Source organism: Anolis carolinensis, chromosome 3 (genome assembly GCF_035594765.1).
Source record: "Anolis carolinensis isolate JA03-04 chromosome 3, rAnoCar3.1.pri, whole genome shotgun sequence".
In the NCBI taxonomy this organism is placed as follows: domain Eukaryota; kingdom Metazoa; phylum Chordata; class Lepidosauria; order Squamata; family Dactyloidae; genus Anolis; species Anolis carolinensis.
The window spans coordinates 126,448,987-126,462,452 of NC_085843.1; the positions used below are offsets into that span (position 1 = coordinate 126,448,987).

The window sequence follows — 13,466 nt, forward strand, 5'->3', positions numbered from 1 at the left end:
AAGAATATTATAAATCATTAAAAAATTACAATTTACAATAGTACTAGGTTTTATTCTAGTTTAATGTTTATAATCTTTAGGTTTTAAATTGTATATTGTATTGTTTTTATCACTGTTCACTGCTTTAAGACTCTTTAAGAAAAAAAAAGTATATAAATGTAATAATAATAATAACCTTCCTGTCTCAGAACCTACCCCCTTTTTCATTATGTTGTCAGTTTTCATGGCTGTATGGCCATGTTCCAGAAGCATTGTCTCCTGATGTTTCACCCACATTATTATTATTAACTTCATTTCTATCCCGCTCTTCTCACCCCGTAGGGGACTCAGAGCGGCATACAATATACATTTAGGCAAAAATTCAATGCCTCATTATACAAAGAAAATAAAAAAACATAAAATAATAGAAACAATAAACATATAAACACAATTTAAAACCATTGATATATTAAAACTTAAAACAGCATCTAGATACACCCTACTAGCCCCCCCCCTCCCTCCCATCATGATCTTAAGGTCTTCTTTGGATGGTGCTGGGTGACTGAGCCCGTGCCAGCATCCTCCTTTTATGTCCCAGCCTCTGGAGGCAGCAGGTGTTTCTGCTGGGCCTTGCTTCAGCCAGGCAGTCAGAGCCTGAGTCTGCAAGGAGCCAGGCACCAGGAGCTGAGGTCAAAGGCAGCCTGTAGCAGACAAACACTGCCCTTTCCTCCAAGCTCCGTTGCTGATGTTCTTTGGCTGTCTTGGATGGTGCTGGGTCTATGGCAGGCATCTTCAGCGGTTGTGAGGTCTGTTAGAAACTAGGCCAGTGGGGTTTATATATCTGTGGAAAGTCCAGGTGGGAGACAGAACTCGTCTGTTGGAGGCAAGTTTTTTTTTTATTGTGTCAGAAGCAATTTGAGAACATACTGCAAGTTGCTTTTGGTGTGAGAGAACTGGTCGTCTACAGAGACATTGCCTCAGGAGATGCTGGATGTGTTACTGGGAGGCTTCTCTCATATCCCCGTAAGCTAGAGCTGATGACGGGAGCTCATCCAGTCTCATGGATTTGAACTAGCAACCTCCAGGTCAGCAGTCCATGTGTGAATGGTGCAATTGGCCAGCTTGATTAGCACTGAATGGCCTTGCAGCTTCAAAGCCTGGCTGCTTCCTGTCTGGGGGAATCCTTTGTTGGGAGGTGTTAGCTGGCGGCTGAGGGGGAAAAGGAAGGGGCCTGGGGCTGTTAGGAATTGTGGGAGTTGAAGTCCAAAACACTTGGTGGGCCAAAGTTTGCCCAAGCCTGGTTTAGTCTGCACTGTAGAATGAATGTAATTTGACACCACTTTAACTGTCAGGGTTCAATGCTAGGGAATTTGGGAAGTTGTAGTTTTGAGACACCGGCACTCTTGGATAGAGAAGGCAAAAGTCATTGTAAAACTACAATTCCCAGGATTCCAAGGCATAGCGGCTAAAGTGATGCCAATCTGCATTACTTTTGAGTGCAAAGGCTGCCAAGGACATCCCTGATGGCAGAAGGGAGGGGGGAGGGCAGGGAGAGCACTTCCGCTCTGCGCGAGCCACGCCTCAACCAGTCAGAGGGCGTGTTATGGAAGAGAGGGGTGTGTGTGTGTGGGGGGGGGAAATAGCCAGCGCAGGTGAGGACCAATCAGGTGCTGCGTTGGAGTTTGGAGCCAGTTACTTACAGAGAGAGGGAGAACAAGCAAGCCGGGAGCGCGCGGGGCAAAGATGGAAGGAATGGGAGTGAAGGAAAAGTGAGGCCACGCCCCTTCTTCCGCGCTGGGTCCAATCAGCTTCCAGGAGGCATTTCTCTCTCCTCACTCACCAGCGTGCCAGTGTTTGGGGCAAGAGCGAGAGAGCGGCGGCGGGACGGGCGCAGGCGCGCGCTAGAGGAGGAGGTGGCGGCGGCGCGCGGGGAGAGGAGGGGGGTCACCTGACAGGACTGGCAGCGCGAGCCGGCGCCGAGGAGGAGGAGAGCGAGGGAGGGCTCATGGGACGCCCAGCGCCCTGACCGGGAGAGAGGGAAGCCAAGAGGGCCTCCTCAGGAAGGGAGAGCGCGGGATGGCGGCGGCGGCGACGATGCCCTTCCAGCCGGCCACTCTGGTCCCGCCGGAGACTCGGAAGTTCACGCGGGCGCTGAGCAAGCCCGGCACGGCGGCCGAACTGCGGCAGAGCGTCTCCGAGGTGGTGCGCGGCTCCGTCCTCCTGGTGAGTCTCGCCTGGCGCACCTCCCGGAGGCTGGGCTTCGCGGGCCGAGGAAGCACCTGGAAACGGGGCGGGGGAGAGCCCTCATCCACTTCCTCTACTTCTTTCTCCTCCTCTTCTTCCATCTTTTCTTTCTCTATCCCTTCCTATTCCTTTTCTCCTCCTCTTCCTCCCCCTCTTCCTCTACTTCTTCCTCCTCCTCTTCCACTTTTTCTTCCTCTACCTCTTTCACTTCCTTTTCCTCCACCCTTTCCTCCACATCCTCTTCTTCTTCCTCTGAAAGAGGGACTTCCTCCACATCTTCCTCTTCCTTCACTTCCTCCTCCTTTTCCTCCCTCTCTTTTCTTCACTTCTTTCTCCTCTTCCTCCACCATTTCCTCTTCTTCCTCCTTTTCTTCAGGAAGAGGAACTTCCTCCATATCTTCCTCTTCTTCCTCCACTTTTTCCTCCTTTTCTCTTCCTCCATTTCTTTATTCTCTTCCTCCTCCTATTCCTCTACTTCTTCCTCCTCCTCCTCCTCTGGAACCTCTTCCAGAGGAACTTCCTCCATATCTTTCTCTTCTTCCTCTTTTTCAAGAGGAATTTCCTCTCCAAGAGGAATTTTCTCCATGTCTTCCTCTTCTTCCTCCTCCTCCTCCTTTTCTCTCCTTCCTCTACTTCTTTGTCCTCCTCTTCCTCCACCTTTTCCTCTTCTTCCCCTTCTTCTTCCTCTGGAAGAGGAACTTCCTCCATGTCTTCCTCTTCCTCCTCTTCTCTCCTTCCTCTACTTATTTCTCCTCTTCCTCCAACTTTTCCTTTTCTTCCTCCTCTTATTCCTCTGTAAGAGGAACTTCCTTCATGACTTCCTCTTCCTCCTCTTCTTCCTTTCCCCCCACTTCCTCCGCTTTCTCTACTTTTTCCTCTTCTTCCTCTTCCCCCTCCTCTTCATATACTTCTTTCTCCTGCTCTTCCTCCACCTTTTCCTCTTCTTCTTCCTTTGCTTATTTATTTATTTACTACTTCCTTTATACCCTGCCTTTCCCACCCCTTTCTCATGGTGGCTTACAAATCCGGCAGAATTCAATGCCGCCTAAAATATAATTATAAAACACATCCCATCAATTAAAACCAATTAAAACAGTTGTGCAAATAAAACATATAGAACAAACAGATTAAAAACATATAAAGTGCATAATTCAATTCATCCATAATCCTTGCTCATAATCCTTATTCAGACTGTGTCAAAATCCATAATAACTTATTTTTCAAACACTTGGTTCCACAGCCAGGTGTTTAGTTTTTTTCCAAAGATCAGGAGGGAGGGAGCTGAATTAACTTCACTGGGAAGGGTGTTCCACAGCCAAGGGGGCATCACTGAGAAGGCCCTGACCCTCGTCCCCACCAGCTGTACCTGCGAAGGAGGTGGGACCGAGAGCAGGGCCTCCCCAGAAGATCTTATTCTGAGATGGTTCATAGAGGAATACATATTCAGACAGGTCAGTTGGGCCAGAACCATTTAGGACTTTATAGGCCAAGACCAGCACTTAGAATTGGGCTCGGTAGCAGACCGGCAGCCAGTGGAGCGGACGCAATAGCTTCTGTCTACCTTGAAGTCCTGTTGTTTACTGGTATTTGAATCCTTGATGGGGTATATTGATTTGGTTTTGTAATTGTATGTCTGTTTTTAATATCATTGTTTTGGTTTGTCTTATTATGTTTACTATGTTTAACTTTGTTGTATGGTTTGTTTGTTTTTTTACAATTGAATGTTTTTTATGTTCATGCTGGAAACTTCCCTGAGTCCTCTCGAGGAGATGGAGCAATATATAAATGTTTTATTTTATTATATCATTATATTCTGCTTCTCTTTCTACATCTTCCTCTTCTTCCTCTTGCTCCCCATTTCCTCCTCCTCTGTTAAAGTTTAAGGATCACGCAGGAGAAAATACTCCAAAACTGCCCCTGAGGTAGTGACACCTTTGATTCCTGATGGTTCACAAAAACCTTTTCTTCCTTTTTTCTTCTTCCTCTTCTTCCTCTACTTCTTCCGCCACCTCTTCCTCCTCCTCCTCCTCTACTCCTTCCTCTTCCTCCACTTCTTCCTCCTCCTCTTTCTCTACTTTTTCCTCTTCTTCCTCCTCCTCTTCTTCCTTTTCATATATTTATTCATTTACTGCACTTTACCACACTCTATCGGAACCCCGGCAGGCTTCAGAGCCACTTCCAAATTGGCAATATTAAATGCCACATAAAACATATAAATGCTTTATGCATTAAAATCATAAAAATTATAAAACAATTGCATATAAATACTTTAAATAAGCTGTTAAACATTGCACATAGACCTGAAATAATAATCCAGAAGCCATTCCAATTACATTCAATTCCCTTCACTTCATAGCTGCATGTTGCCCTGTACTACTCTCCAAATGCTTGGTTCCATAGCCAGATTTTAATTTTCTTTCTAAAGGACAGGAGGGAGGGAGCTGATATATATATATATATATATATATATATATATATACACACACACACACACACACACACAGACACACACATACATACACACACACACACACCTTCTCTTCCTCCACCTTTTCCTCTACTTCTGCCTCTTCCTCCTCCTCCACACCTTCCTCTTCTTTCCATTTCCTCCTCCTCTTCCTCTATTAAACTTTAATGATCCCTCACTCAGGAGGAAATACTCCAAATCTGCCCCTGAGGTAGTGACTTTGATTTCTGATGGCACACAAACTTTGAAGAGTGAAGGCAGTTTGACACAGTTTAAACTGACACAGTTCAATGCTATGGAATCCTGAGTTTTGAGCTTGGTTATTGCCATGACAAAAACATTATTTGAGAATAGATTGCTACTAATTACGCAAGCCAACAAAATCAAACTTTTTGAAATCATCTGAAATTAGAGTAGCAAGTTTAAATCAATTTTTATGCTGATTTTAAATATGTCTTTTATTTTTTCCATCACGTCAACTTTTAAAAATAAGATGAATGGTACAGTAGAGCTGAGTACTGTAAAGTCTGCACATTTCGCATCATATTCGTGTAACACAAGCCAAAAAGTATTTTTCATCAGATATAATTTTAGGTCATTCTTAACAGAGTTTTTTGCGCTGAATTCAGATCTGTGTTTACTTTTTTTCTATCGTGTAGTTTTTGCAATGAGGCTAATTGAATAATTAATGCATTTACACACTGATATCAATAGAATCTAAATGATATCACTGCGTAAATGCATTCATTATTCAATTAGCCTCAATACAAAAACTACATGTGATAGAGAAAAAATAAACACAGATCTGAATTCAGTGCAAAAAACTCTATAAGAATGATCTAAAATTATGTCTGATGAAAATACTTGTTGGCTTGTATTATTATTATTATTATTATTATTATTATTGTCATTATTATTATTGACAACTTTATTTCTACCCTGCCTTTCTCCCCATGGGGACTCAAGGCAGCTAACAAACCCACACTTTAGTCAAGTTTAAAAAGCGCAATACAAATGTTTTTTTAAAAAACCCATTAAATACTACAGTGTGGCAAAAACAGAAAATACAATACATACACTTATAATAGCCTTTACAACTCACATCAGCCCCCCCCCCCAACACACACACAACCTGCCTAAAGCCTGCCCCATACTTTTCCCTAAATGCCTGCTGGCAGAGGAAGGTCATGGTCTGCTTACTGAAGTCCAGCAGGAATGGGGGCCTCCTGGTCTCTCTTGGGAGGGAGTTCCACAGTCTGGTAGAAGTCACCCAAAAGGCCTTCTCCTGTGCTCCCACCAAACGTACTTAAGTTGGTGGTAGGACAGAGAGAAGGCCTTCCTCAGTTGATTGTAGATGTCCACCAGGTTCATAGAAAGAGATAAGGCCTTTCAGATAACCTGGACTGGAGGCATATGAAAAGAAAATGCCAAACACATTCATTTATTAGTATCGTGGGGTGCTTCTGCACTATAGAATGAATGGAGTTTGACACCACTTCGCTTGCCGGTCCCCAATGCCTAGTTTTACACTATCTTCTCTTGCCGAAGTATGCTGATGCCTCACCAAACTACATCTCCCATGATTCCCTAGCAGTGATCCATGGCAGTGAAAGTGGTGTGAAACTGCATGAATACTCCAATATAAATACTCAGAATGCTGTGGAATCATAGGAGTTGTACATTGGTGAGGCACCAGCATTCTTGGGCAGAGAAGGCTGAAGACCTTGTAAAACTACAACTCCCAGGATTCCCTAATACTAACCCATGGCAAGTCAGATGGTGCCAAACAGTCTTCATTCTACAGCACGGGTCACCAAACTAAGGCCCGTGGTCCAGATGCGGCCCTCCAAGGCCATTTACCTGGCCTCTGTACTAAACTTTAGACTTAGGGTTGACCTAAGTCTACCTGGTTTTTGGAGGTCTCTTTGCTTACCTATGGTCTTATGAGATCGTCTAGATGGTCTTTGAATGTCTCTTTGCTTAGCTACGGCCTTATGAGACCATCTAGATGGCTTTTGGAGGTCACCTTCCTTACCTATGGTTTTATGAGATTGTCTAGATGGCCTTTGGACCCCCCTTCCCTTACCTATGGTCTTATGAAACCATCTAGATGGTCTTTGAGAGTCCCTTTCCTTATCTATGGTCTTCTGATGGCCTGATGAGATCTTCTAGATGGCCTTTGAGGGCCCCTTTCCTTATTGATGATCTTATGAGATCATCTAGATGGTCTTTGGAGGTCTCTTTCCTTACCTATGGTCCTATGAGACTGTCTAGATGGCCTTTGAGGGTCCCTTTCCTTACCTATGGTCTTATGAAACCATCTAGATGGTCTTTGAGGATTTCTTTCCTTACCTATCATCTTCTGATGGCCTGATGAGATAATCTAGATGGCCTTTGAGGGTCTCTTTCCTTACTGATGTTCTTATAAGACCATCTAGATGGTCTTTGGAGGTCTCTTTGCTTACCTATGGTCTTATGAGATCGTCTAGATCAGGGGTCACCAAACTAAGGCCCTCCAAGGTCATTTCCCTGGCCCCTGTCCTAAACATTAGACTTAGGGTTGACCTAACTCTGAAATGAGTTGATGACACACAACAACAACAATCCTAATTTTGGATTATTTCATCATAGTCTGCCCCCCCAACAGTCTGAGGGACCGTGAACCGGCCCTTCACTTAAAAAGTTTGAGGACCCCTGTTCTACAGTATAGAACAACGTTCTTTAAACGTACAACGTTATTTAAAAACATGCCTAAAATTACCATCAGCATATATGCATGAGAAACAAATGAACGTAGTGTTTTGACTGGAGTCTCATCTCCAAGATGTGCAGTAGAGTCTCACTTATCCAACATAAACGGGCCGGCAGAACGTTGGATAAGTGAAAATGTTGGATAATAAGGAGGGATTAAGGAAAAGCCTATAAAACATCAAATTATGTTATGATTTTACAAATTAAGCGCCAAAACATCATGTTTTACAACAAATTGATAGAAAAAGCAATTCAGTACACGGTAATGTTATGTAGTAATTACTATATTAATGAATTTAGCACCAAAACATTGCAATGTATTGAAAACATTGACTACAAGAACATTGATTACTAAAAGGCAAACTGCATTGGATAATACAGAACGTTGGATAAGCAAAGGTTGGATAAGCGAGACTCTACTGTATATATATACAAATATATTCCAACATCTAAAACTCTTCTGGTCCAAAGCATTTTGTATAAGGGATATTCAACCTGTATTTCATCACCCCATTTGAGCAAGCCCTTTTCCAGGTGTTTCTCTGACCCCTAAATCCAACTAAAAAACCTCCAGGTAAGCATAACTATGACCATAATCTTCACATTGCAAGGAATAGGAGAACTGCCCTTTTCCCTCATAGCCCCAGCAGAAGTTTCTCTCCCCTTCTCTAATCGTCCCCTAAGCATTTACAGGGCTTAGTCTGATCTGCTGGGTAAAGGAGTGCTGGAGAGGGGTGGAGGGAGAGGGTATGCCTGCTTCCGGCTGGGATTCCTTCCATCTCTCTCTCTCTCTTCCCATCCTGCTTTTGCTTTCCTCCCATTGGATCTATTTCCCGTCAACCTGGATCCTTCTGTTTCCCCTTCCCTGCCTCGAGACCCAGAGGGCACAAGGACGGGAAAGAAGGGGCTTTTCTTGCCATCAACCGGCTCCAGTCAGGCATATTTTCCTGTCTCTGTAAAAACTTCCGTCCATTCACCAGGAATTCTTCATTCACTTCCTTCCCTGCAATGGGGATGAATGAATGAGTGACTAGAAAACTCTGGAGGGGATTTCAGAGAAATAAACCTGCCAGTAGATCAGGACACACTTTTGTGTTATTTCTCAGTTGTAGATGTGTCTGTAAACGGTGGTATTTGGGTGAATTTTTTCTTCTTCTCCCATGCATTATCTCCATAGTTTTTGAAAGATCTACTTCTATCTTGCACCATATATTTAGCAAATTCTCTTCTGTTGGTGCATCTGTTTTTTTTTTAGAAATAACACAGTTTGACACCACTTTAACTGAATGCTGTGGTGTTATAGGATTGGCAGTTTGGTGAGGCACCAGCACTTTTTGAGGCATCTACACTGTAGAATTAATGCAGTTTAAGTGCTATGGATGAATGCCATGGAATCCTAATAGTTGTAGTTTTACCTTTAGCTTTAACTGCCAGAGAAGTCTGATGCCTTACCAAATTAAGCTCCCAGTACTCCACAGCTTTGAATCATGGCAGTTAAAGTGGGATGAAACTTCATTAATTCTACAGTATAATTGCACCCTTTGGTAGGGAAAGCTCAAGACCTTATAAAACTACAACTCCTAGGATTCTATGACATTGAGTCATAGTTGTTAAAGTGGGGTCAAACTGCGTTATTTCCTCAAGGGAGAAGTCACCTTTTGTCAATCTGGTTGCATATATTATATTTATCATTACTCTTCTTAATAGTTTTGTTTTTAATTGACTTCATCTCAGTTTTTGTCTTTTATTTGTGAAATCATTGTCAGTAGTCTGCTTTGTGATGGTCCAGTTCATAAGTGTTTGTGTGTGCATATTTTAACAGGGTGTTAGTTGGTGTTCTATATTTATTTATTTTATATTCAATCATCTTCCTGACATGGAATCCAGTGTGGTTAATAAAATAGATTACAAAAAATTACAACAAAATTTATTATAATATTAAAAATAAAAAGGTTATATTAAAATATTACATTTCAATAGTATAAAAGCATTTTGAGGGGAAATTTAGCAATCCCTGGCTTAAAAAATCCTACATCAACCAGGACCAAAATAAGTCTACATAAGATAGGCTTACATGAAATCACAGAGTTGGAAGATGCCATGCAGGAAGGTTTCATTTTGAGGGACATTTGATTTTGTGTTTTTTTGTGTTTTTTTGTTTGTCAAAAGCAGGAAAACAAAACTATCACATGGTACTGCCACAAACTATATAGAGATCTACAATAGCAGTGAAAATGGCTTCTGAATAGTGATCTGTTCATTATCAGTGTACATCTGCAGTAATCAGCGGGAAACATGGCTGTCATAAAGTAGACTAACACGTGGTTACCGAGTATTGTATTACAGAGTTTGTTTTTGACATTGTTTGTATTGTTGTCCATGACTTTATTGCTCCAACACACCAATTGACTGTCTAACTGACAGAAGTAAACCATATTTAAACAAAAAATTAACTAGAGAGGTAAAAAAAACATCTAGACAATATTGAAGCTAAAGTTTATAGCATACTGCTCTGTCTTGGTGCCTTCAGATATGCTGGACCACAATTCCTATGATGGAAATAATATCTAGCCTGCAAGGAAACAATTGTGGGAGGCTATCCTATACCTACAATAACTGGGAATTAACCAGAAAATTCCCAGTTATTAAATGATGGACATTTATGAAATTATTTTTAAAAATTGCTTCACTTTTTAGTGCAATATGATGCAGAAGCCATTACTTGACAGATTTTCAGTTGCCTATCTTCTTGTTTTCTGTACAGTTCTGTAGTATATTTTTAAAATTGTATACAAAAGAACTATTCACCTTGGAATTTTATTACTGTCCTAGGTTTCCTTCTTGGACTATACACTGTTGATTGTTAAAGATGCTGTGAAGTATTTGGCAGTTTCCATGCTGTTATTGTATGGTAATGTTTAGTCATTATTTGCTCTAGTCCTTCTAGTATTAAATCTATTTCTGGCTACCTGGGGAAATTAGATTCAGTAAAAGTGCTGTTAGGTAATTTAGAATGTGGAAATTAAATGTGCTCGTGCTGGTGGCCAAAATTGCATATAGGATGGAAAACCTCCAAAATCTTTGTTAATTCAGATTGGTTTTACACTCAGTCTATTTTTAGATAAGATTTAGTATCAAATCAAAAGTACTGTAAATCTTAATGCTGAATTTTTTTTTTGGAGAATGGGTTTCTGTTTCTGTTATATAAATTGAAATGAAAGATACATGACAGTTAAAGTATATACAATATATCTTTGATCCGTTTGGCTTCATGCAGGATTTTTTTTCTGCAGTATCATCAGCTTTCCTTTTGGATTTCATCTCATGGAGGTACCCATTGTTGGTCTGCCATGTTGGTCTCCACATGACAAATCTGTCCCCTGCTATTGATGGGAAAACATGTCAATAGTCCCTGATCATGCTACGTTCCTCGATTTACCTGAGCAATAATCTGCAGGTGCTTCTGCTGGCATGGCATTGTCTACTCCCTCTTGAAGTTAAAAAAATGAGAAATGGATTTTTTTTTAAAAAAACTAAACTTCACACAAACTAAAGCTTTTTTTAAAAAATGAGAAAAACTACACAGCTACAGAACTATGGAATGGTGGATTCTCCCTTCCAACAGGAACACCAAAGCATCCCTCTTGTGGGACTAAAAGGGTGACCATCCCAGTAAATTCCTGGAATTAACAATTGCACTAATGCTGTGGGAAGTTGGCTTCATGCAATAACATTACTAGATATACTTCCTATTCATATTAATTTAAAATATTAAATTGAGGAATTCTAATTTGAGGGATTAAAAAAAGACTCTTAGTACTCTCTACAGAAGAAAAGACATATTGGATCAGACTAAAGGCCTATTTAGCCCAGCATTCTGTTCACACAGTGGCTGGTTACTTATGAAAAACCCACAAACAGAACATGAATACCATAGTGTTCTCTTAATCATGTTCCGCTGTAACTAAAATACTGAGTCATATTCCCTAATAGTAAAAGCCTTCAGCCATCAGACGAGTAGCCGTAGCTCCATTGTCTATAAATGTATCTAGTCTCCCTTTAAAGCTGTCCAGGTAACTTATGCTGTATAGGTAAATACTCTAGTTTAGCTTTCCCGAGTCTTCTATTCAATTTAATTAGATTGACTGTGGGTAATTTTATATAACTTTACCATGTCACCTCATCCTTGCCTCATTCTGCCATTTTCCTAAGTTATGCAGCCAAAGCATTGCGACACGTCTTGAATGTCTTACCATTCATGTTCAGTAACCAGGTTCTTCCAGGTTAAACCTACAATAAATACACTTCTGATGAAATAGGCTGTACTGAAGCTGCTGTTCTAATAAGCCACTCCTTCTGTAGTATATTATTAAAAACTTCATCAATTTTTCTAAAACATCCTGTCTTCTTTGATTTTGTCCCAGATTTCAGATTTTATACTGTTCTCTAAATCATGGTTTGCTATCATGGTTAGTTTCCAGAGTTATTATAGAATTTTTAAGTTGTAGGTTGTCATAATACTTCTTTAAGAATACCTTACTTCCTTGACTTTGATTGTAATTCTGTTAGCATCTCATAGGCCCCTTCCACACAGCTGTATAAAATCCACACTGAACTAGATTATATGTCAGTGTGGACTCAGATAATCCAGTTCAAAGTGGATATTGTGGATTATCTGCCTTGATATTCTGGGTTATATGACTGTGTGGAAGGGCCCATATTATTTCTTAAGGTGCTTTAAAGTGTGTTTCTTCTTGATTTTGTCAACACTCTCATGAATAGTTGATCACATTATAATTACATCCTCAGTGTTCTATCTAGTGATTTTTCTCTTGATTACCTTTCAAGGCATAGGAGTACTGCACAAAGTGATATACAGTAGAGTCTTGCTTATCCAACGTAAATGGGCCAGCAGAACGTTGGATAAGCGAATATGTTGGATAATAAGGAGAGATTAAGGAAAAGCCTATTAAACATCAAATTAGGTTATGATTTTACAAATTAAGCACCAAAACATCATGTTATACAACAAATTTGACAGAAAAAGTAGTTCAATACGCAGTAATGCTATGTAGTAATTACTGTATTTACGAACTTAGCACGAAAATATCATGAGGTATTGAAAACATTGACTACAAAAATGTGTTGGATAATCCAGAACGTTGGATAAGCGAGTGTTGGATAAGTGAGACTATACTGTATTTAATGTTACTACAGTATATGGTTTGATTTGCCTAAGCATTAAATAATTTTATTAACTAGGTATATTAGATCTGCTTACTACTTAAAACGTGCTGGACACAAGAATTCTGAGAATATAAAATAAAAAAATCAATTATTCAGTGTGTGTATTTTTTTGGGTACTATTTTGCCCCACTCTCTTAGACTGTTTCAGGTTTTCTTTGAAAAAATCTCCTGTTCAATCATTGTCTTGGACTGTTTTTTTTTTTTTAGTGTGCTGTCTACTGTAAGGTATCTGAGTCAAACCCGCTGTCCTAGATTTTGAGGCTGGAAGGTGAAATATGTATACTACAATAGCGGCTTTGTAATTTGTCTAAGATTCATTGTGGTTTAAGATCTTGCAATTCTTTTATTTGTTAAGATAAAGTCACTATACTAGTTCAGACATAACAAACTATGATTTATTACAATTATATGCTAGAATTACATTTGGGATGGTTATCTCCACCGTGATAGGAGCTAACTAATTAAAATTAGTTAAGCAATAAGTGAAGTGGTAATTTTGTTCAAAAATGGAAACAATTTTTCAAGTGGATGTGATTGACTTATACTACAATGTCAGCATAATTTTCCATCCATAATTAAGCTATCTAGTAAATTGTTAATGAATTAAATGAGGGACAGTGCAAAAGAAACAACATATGTTGCAATATCCTGCATGTGTGACTAATTATTTTCATGATGAATTGTTTGAATATATTGATATGGCTATAGAAATCTTTATTTTAGTATGTGATCAGAGTATGAGAATGTAATTAATAATACTCTTGTTGTATATGTAACT

General features: G+C 40.1%; 1 protein-coding gene across 5 annotated transcripts in view; it reads left to right on the forward strand.

The window, feature by feature from the left end:
- The first annotated feature begins 1,729 nt into the window (after window positions 1-1,729).
- Window positions 1,730-13,466, forward strand: part of dock9 (dedicator of cytokinesis 9) — a 144,460-nt gene continuing 132,723 nt past the window's right edge. For 2 of the 5 annotated variants that reach the window (XM_062975493.1, XM_062975490.1), the window contains exon 1: window positions 1,808-2,202. In XM_062975493.1, coding sequence (XP_062831563.1) covers window positions 2,056-2,202 — 147 coding nt within the window. In that variant the 5' untranslated portion in view covers window positions 1,808-2,055. Of the gene's footprint in view, window positions 2,203-13,466 lie in introns of all 5 variants that reach the window. The other 3 variants (XM_062975483.1, XM_062975486.1, XM_062975488.1) reach the window with 3 other exon arrangements.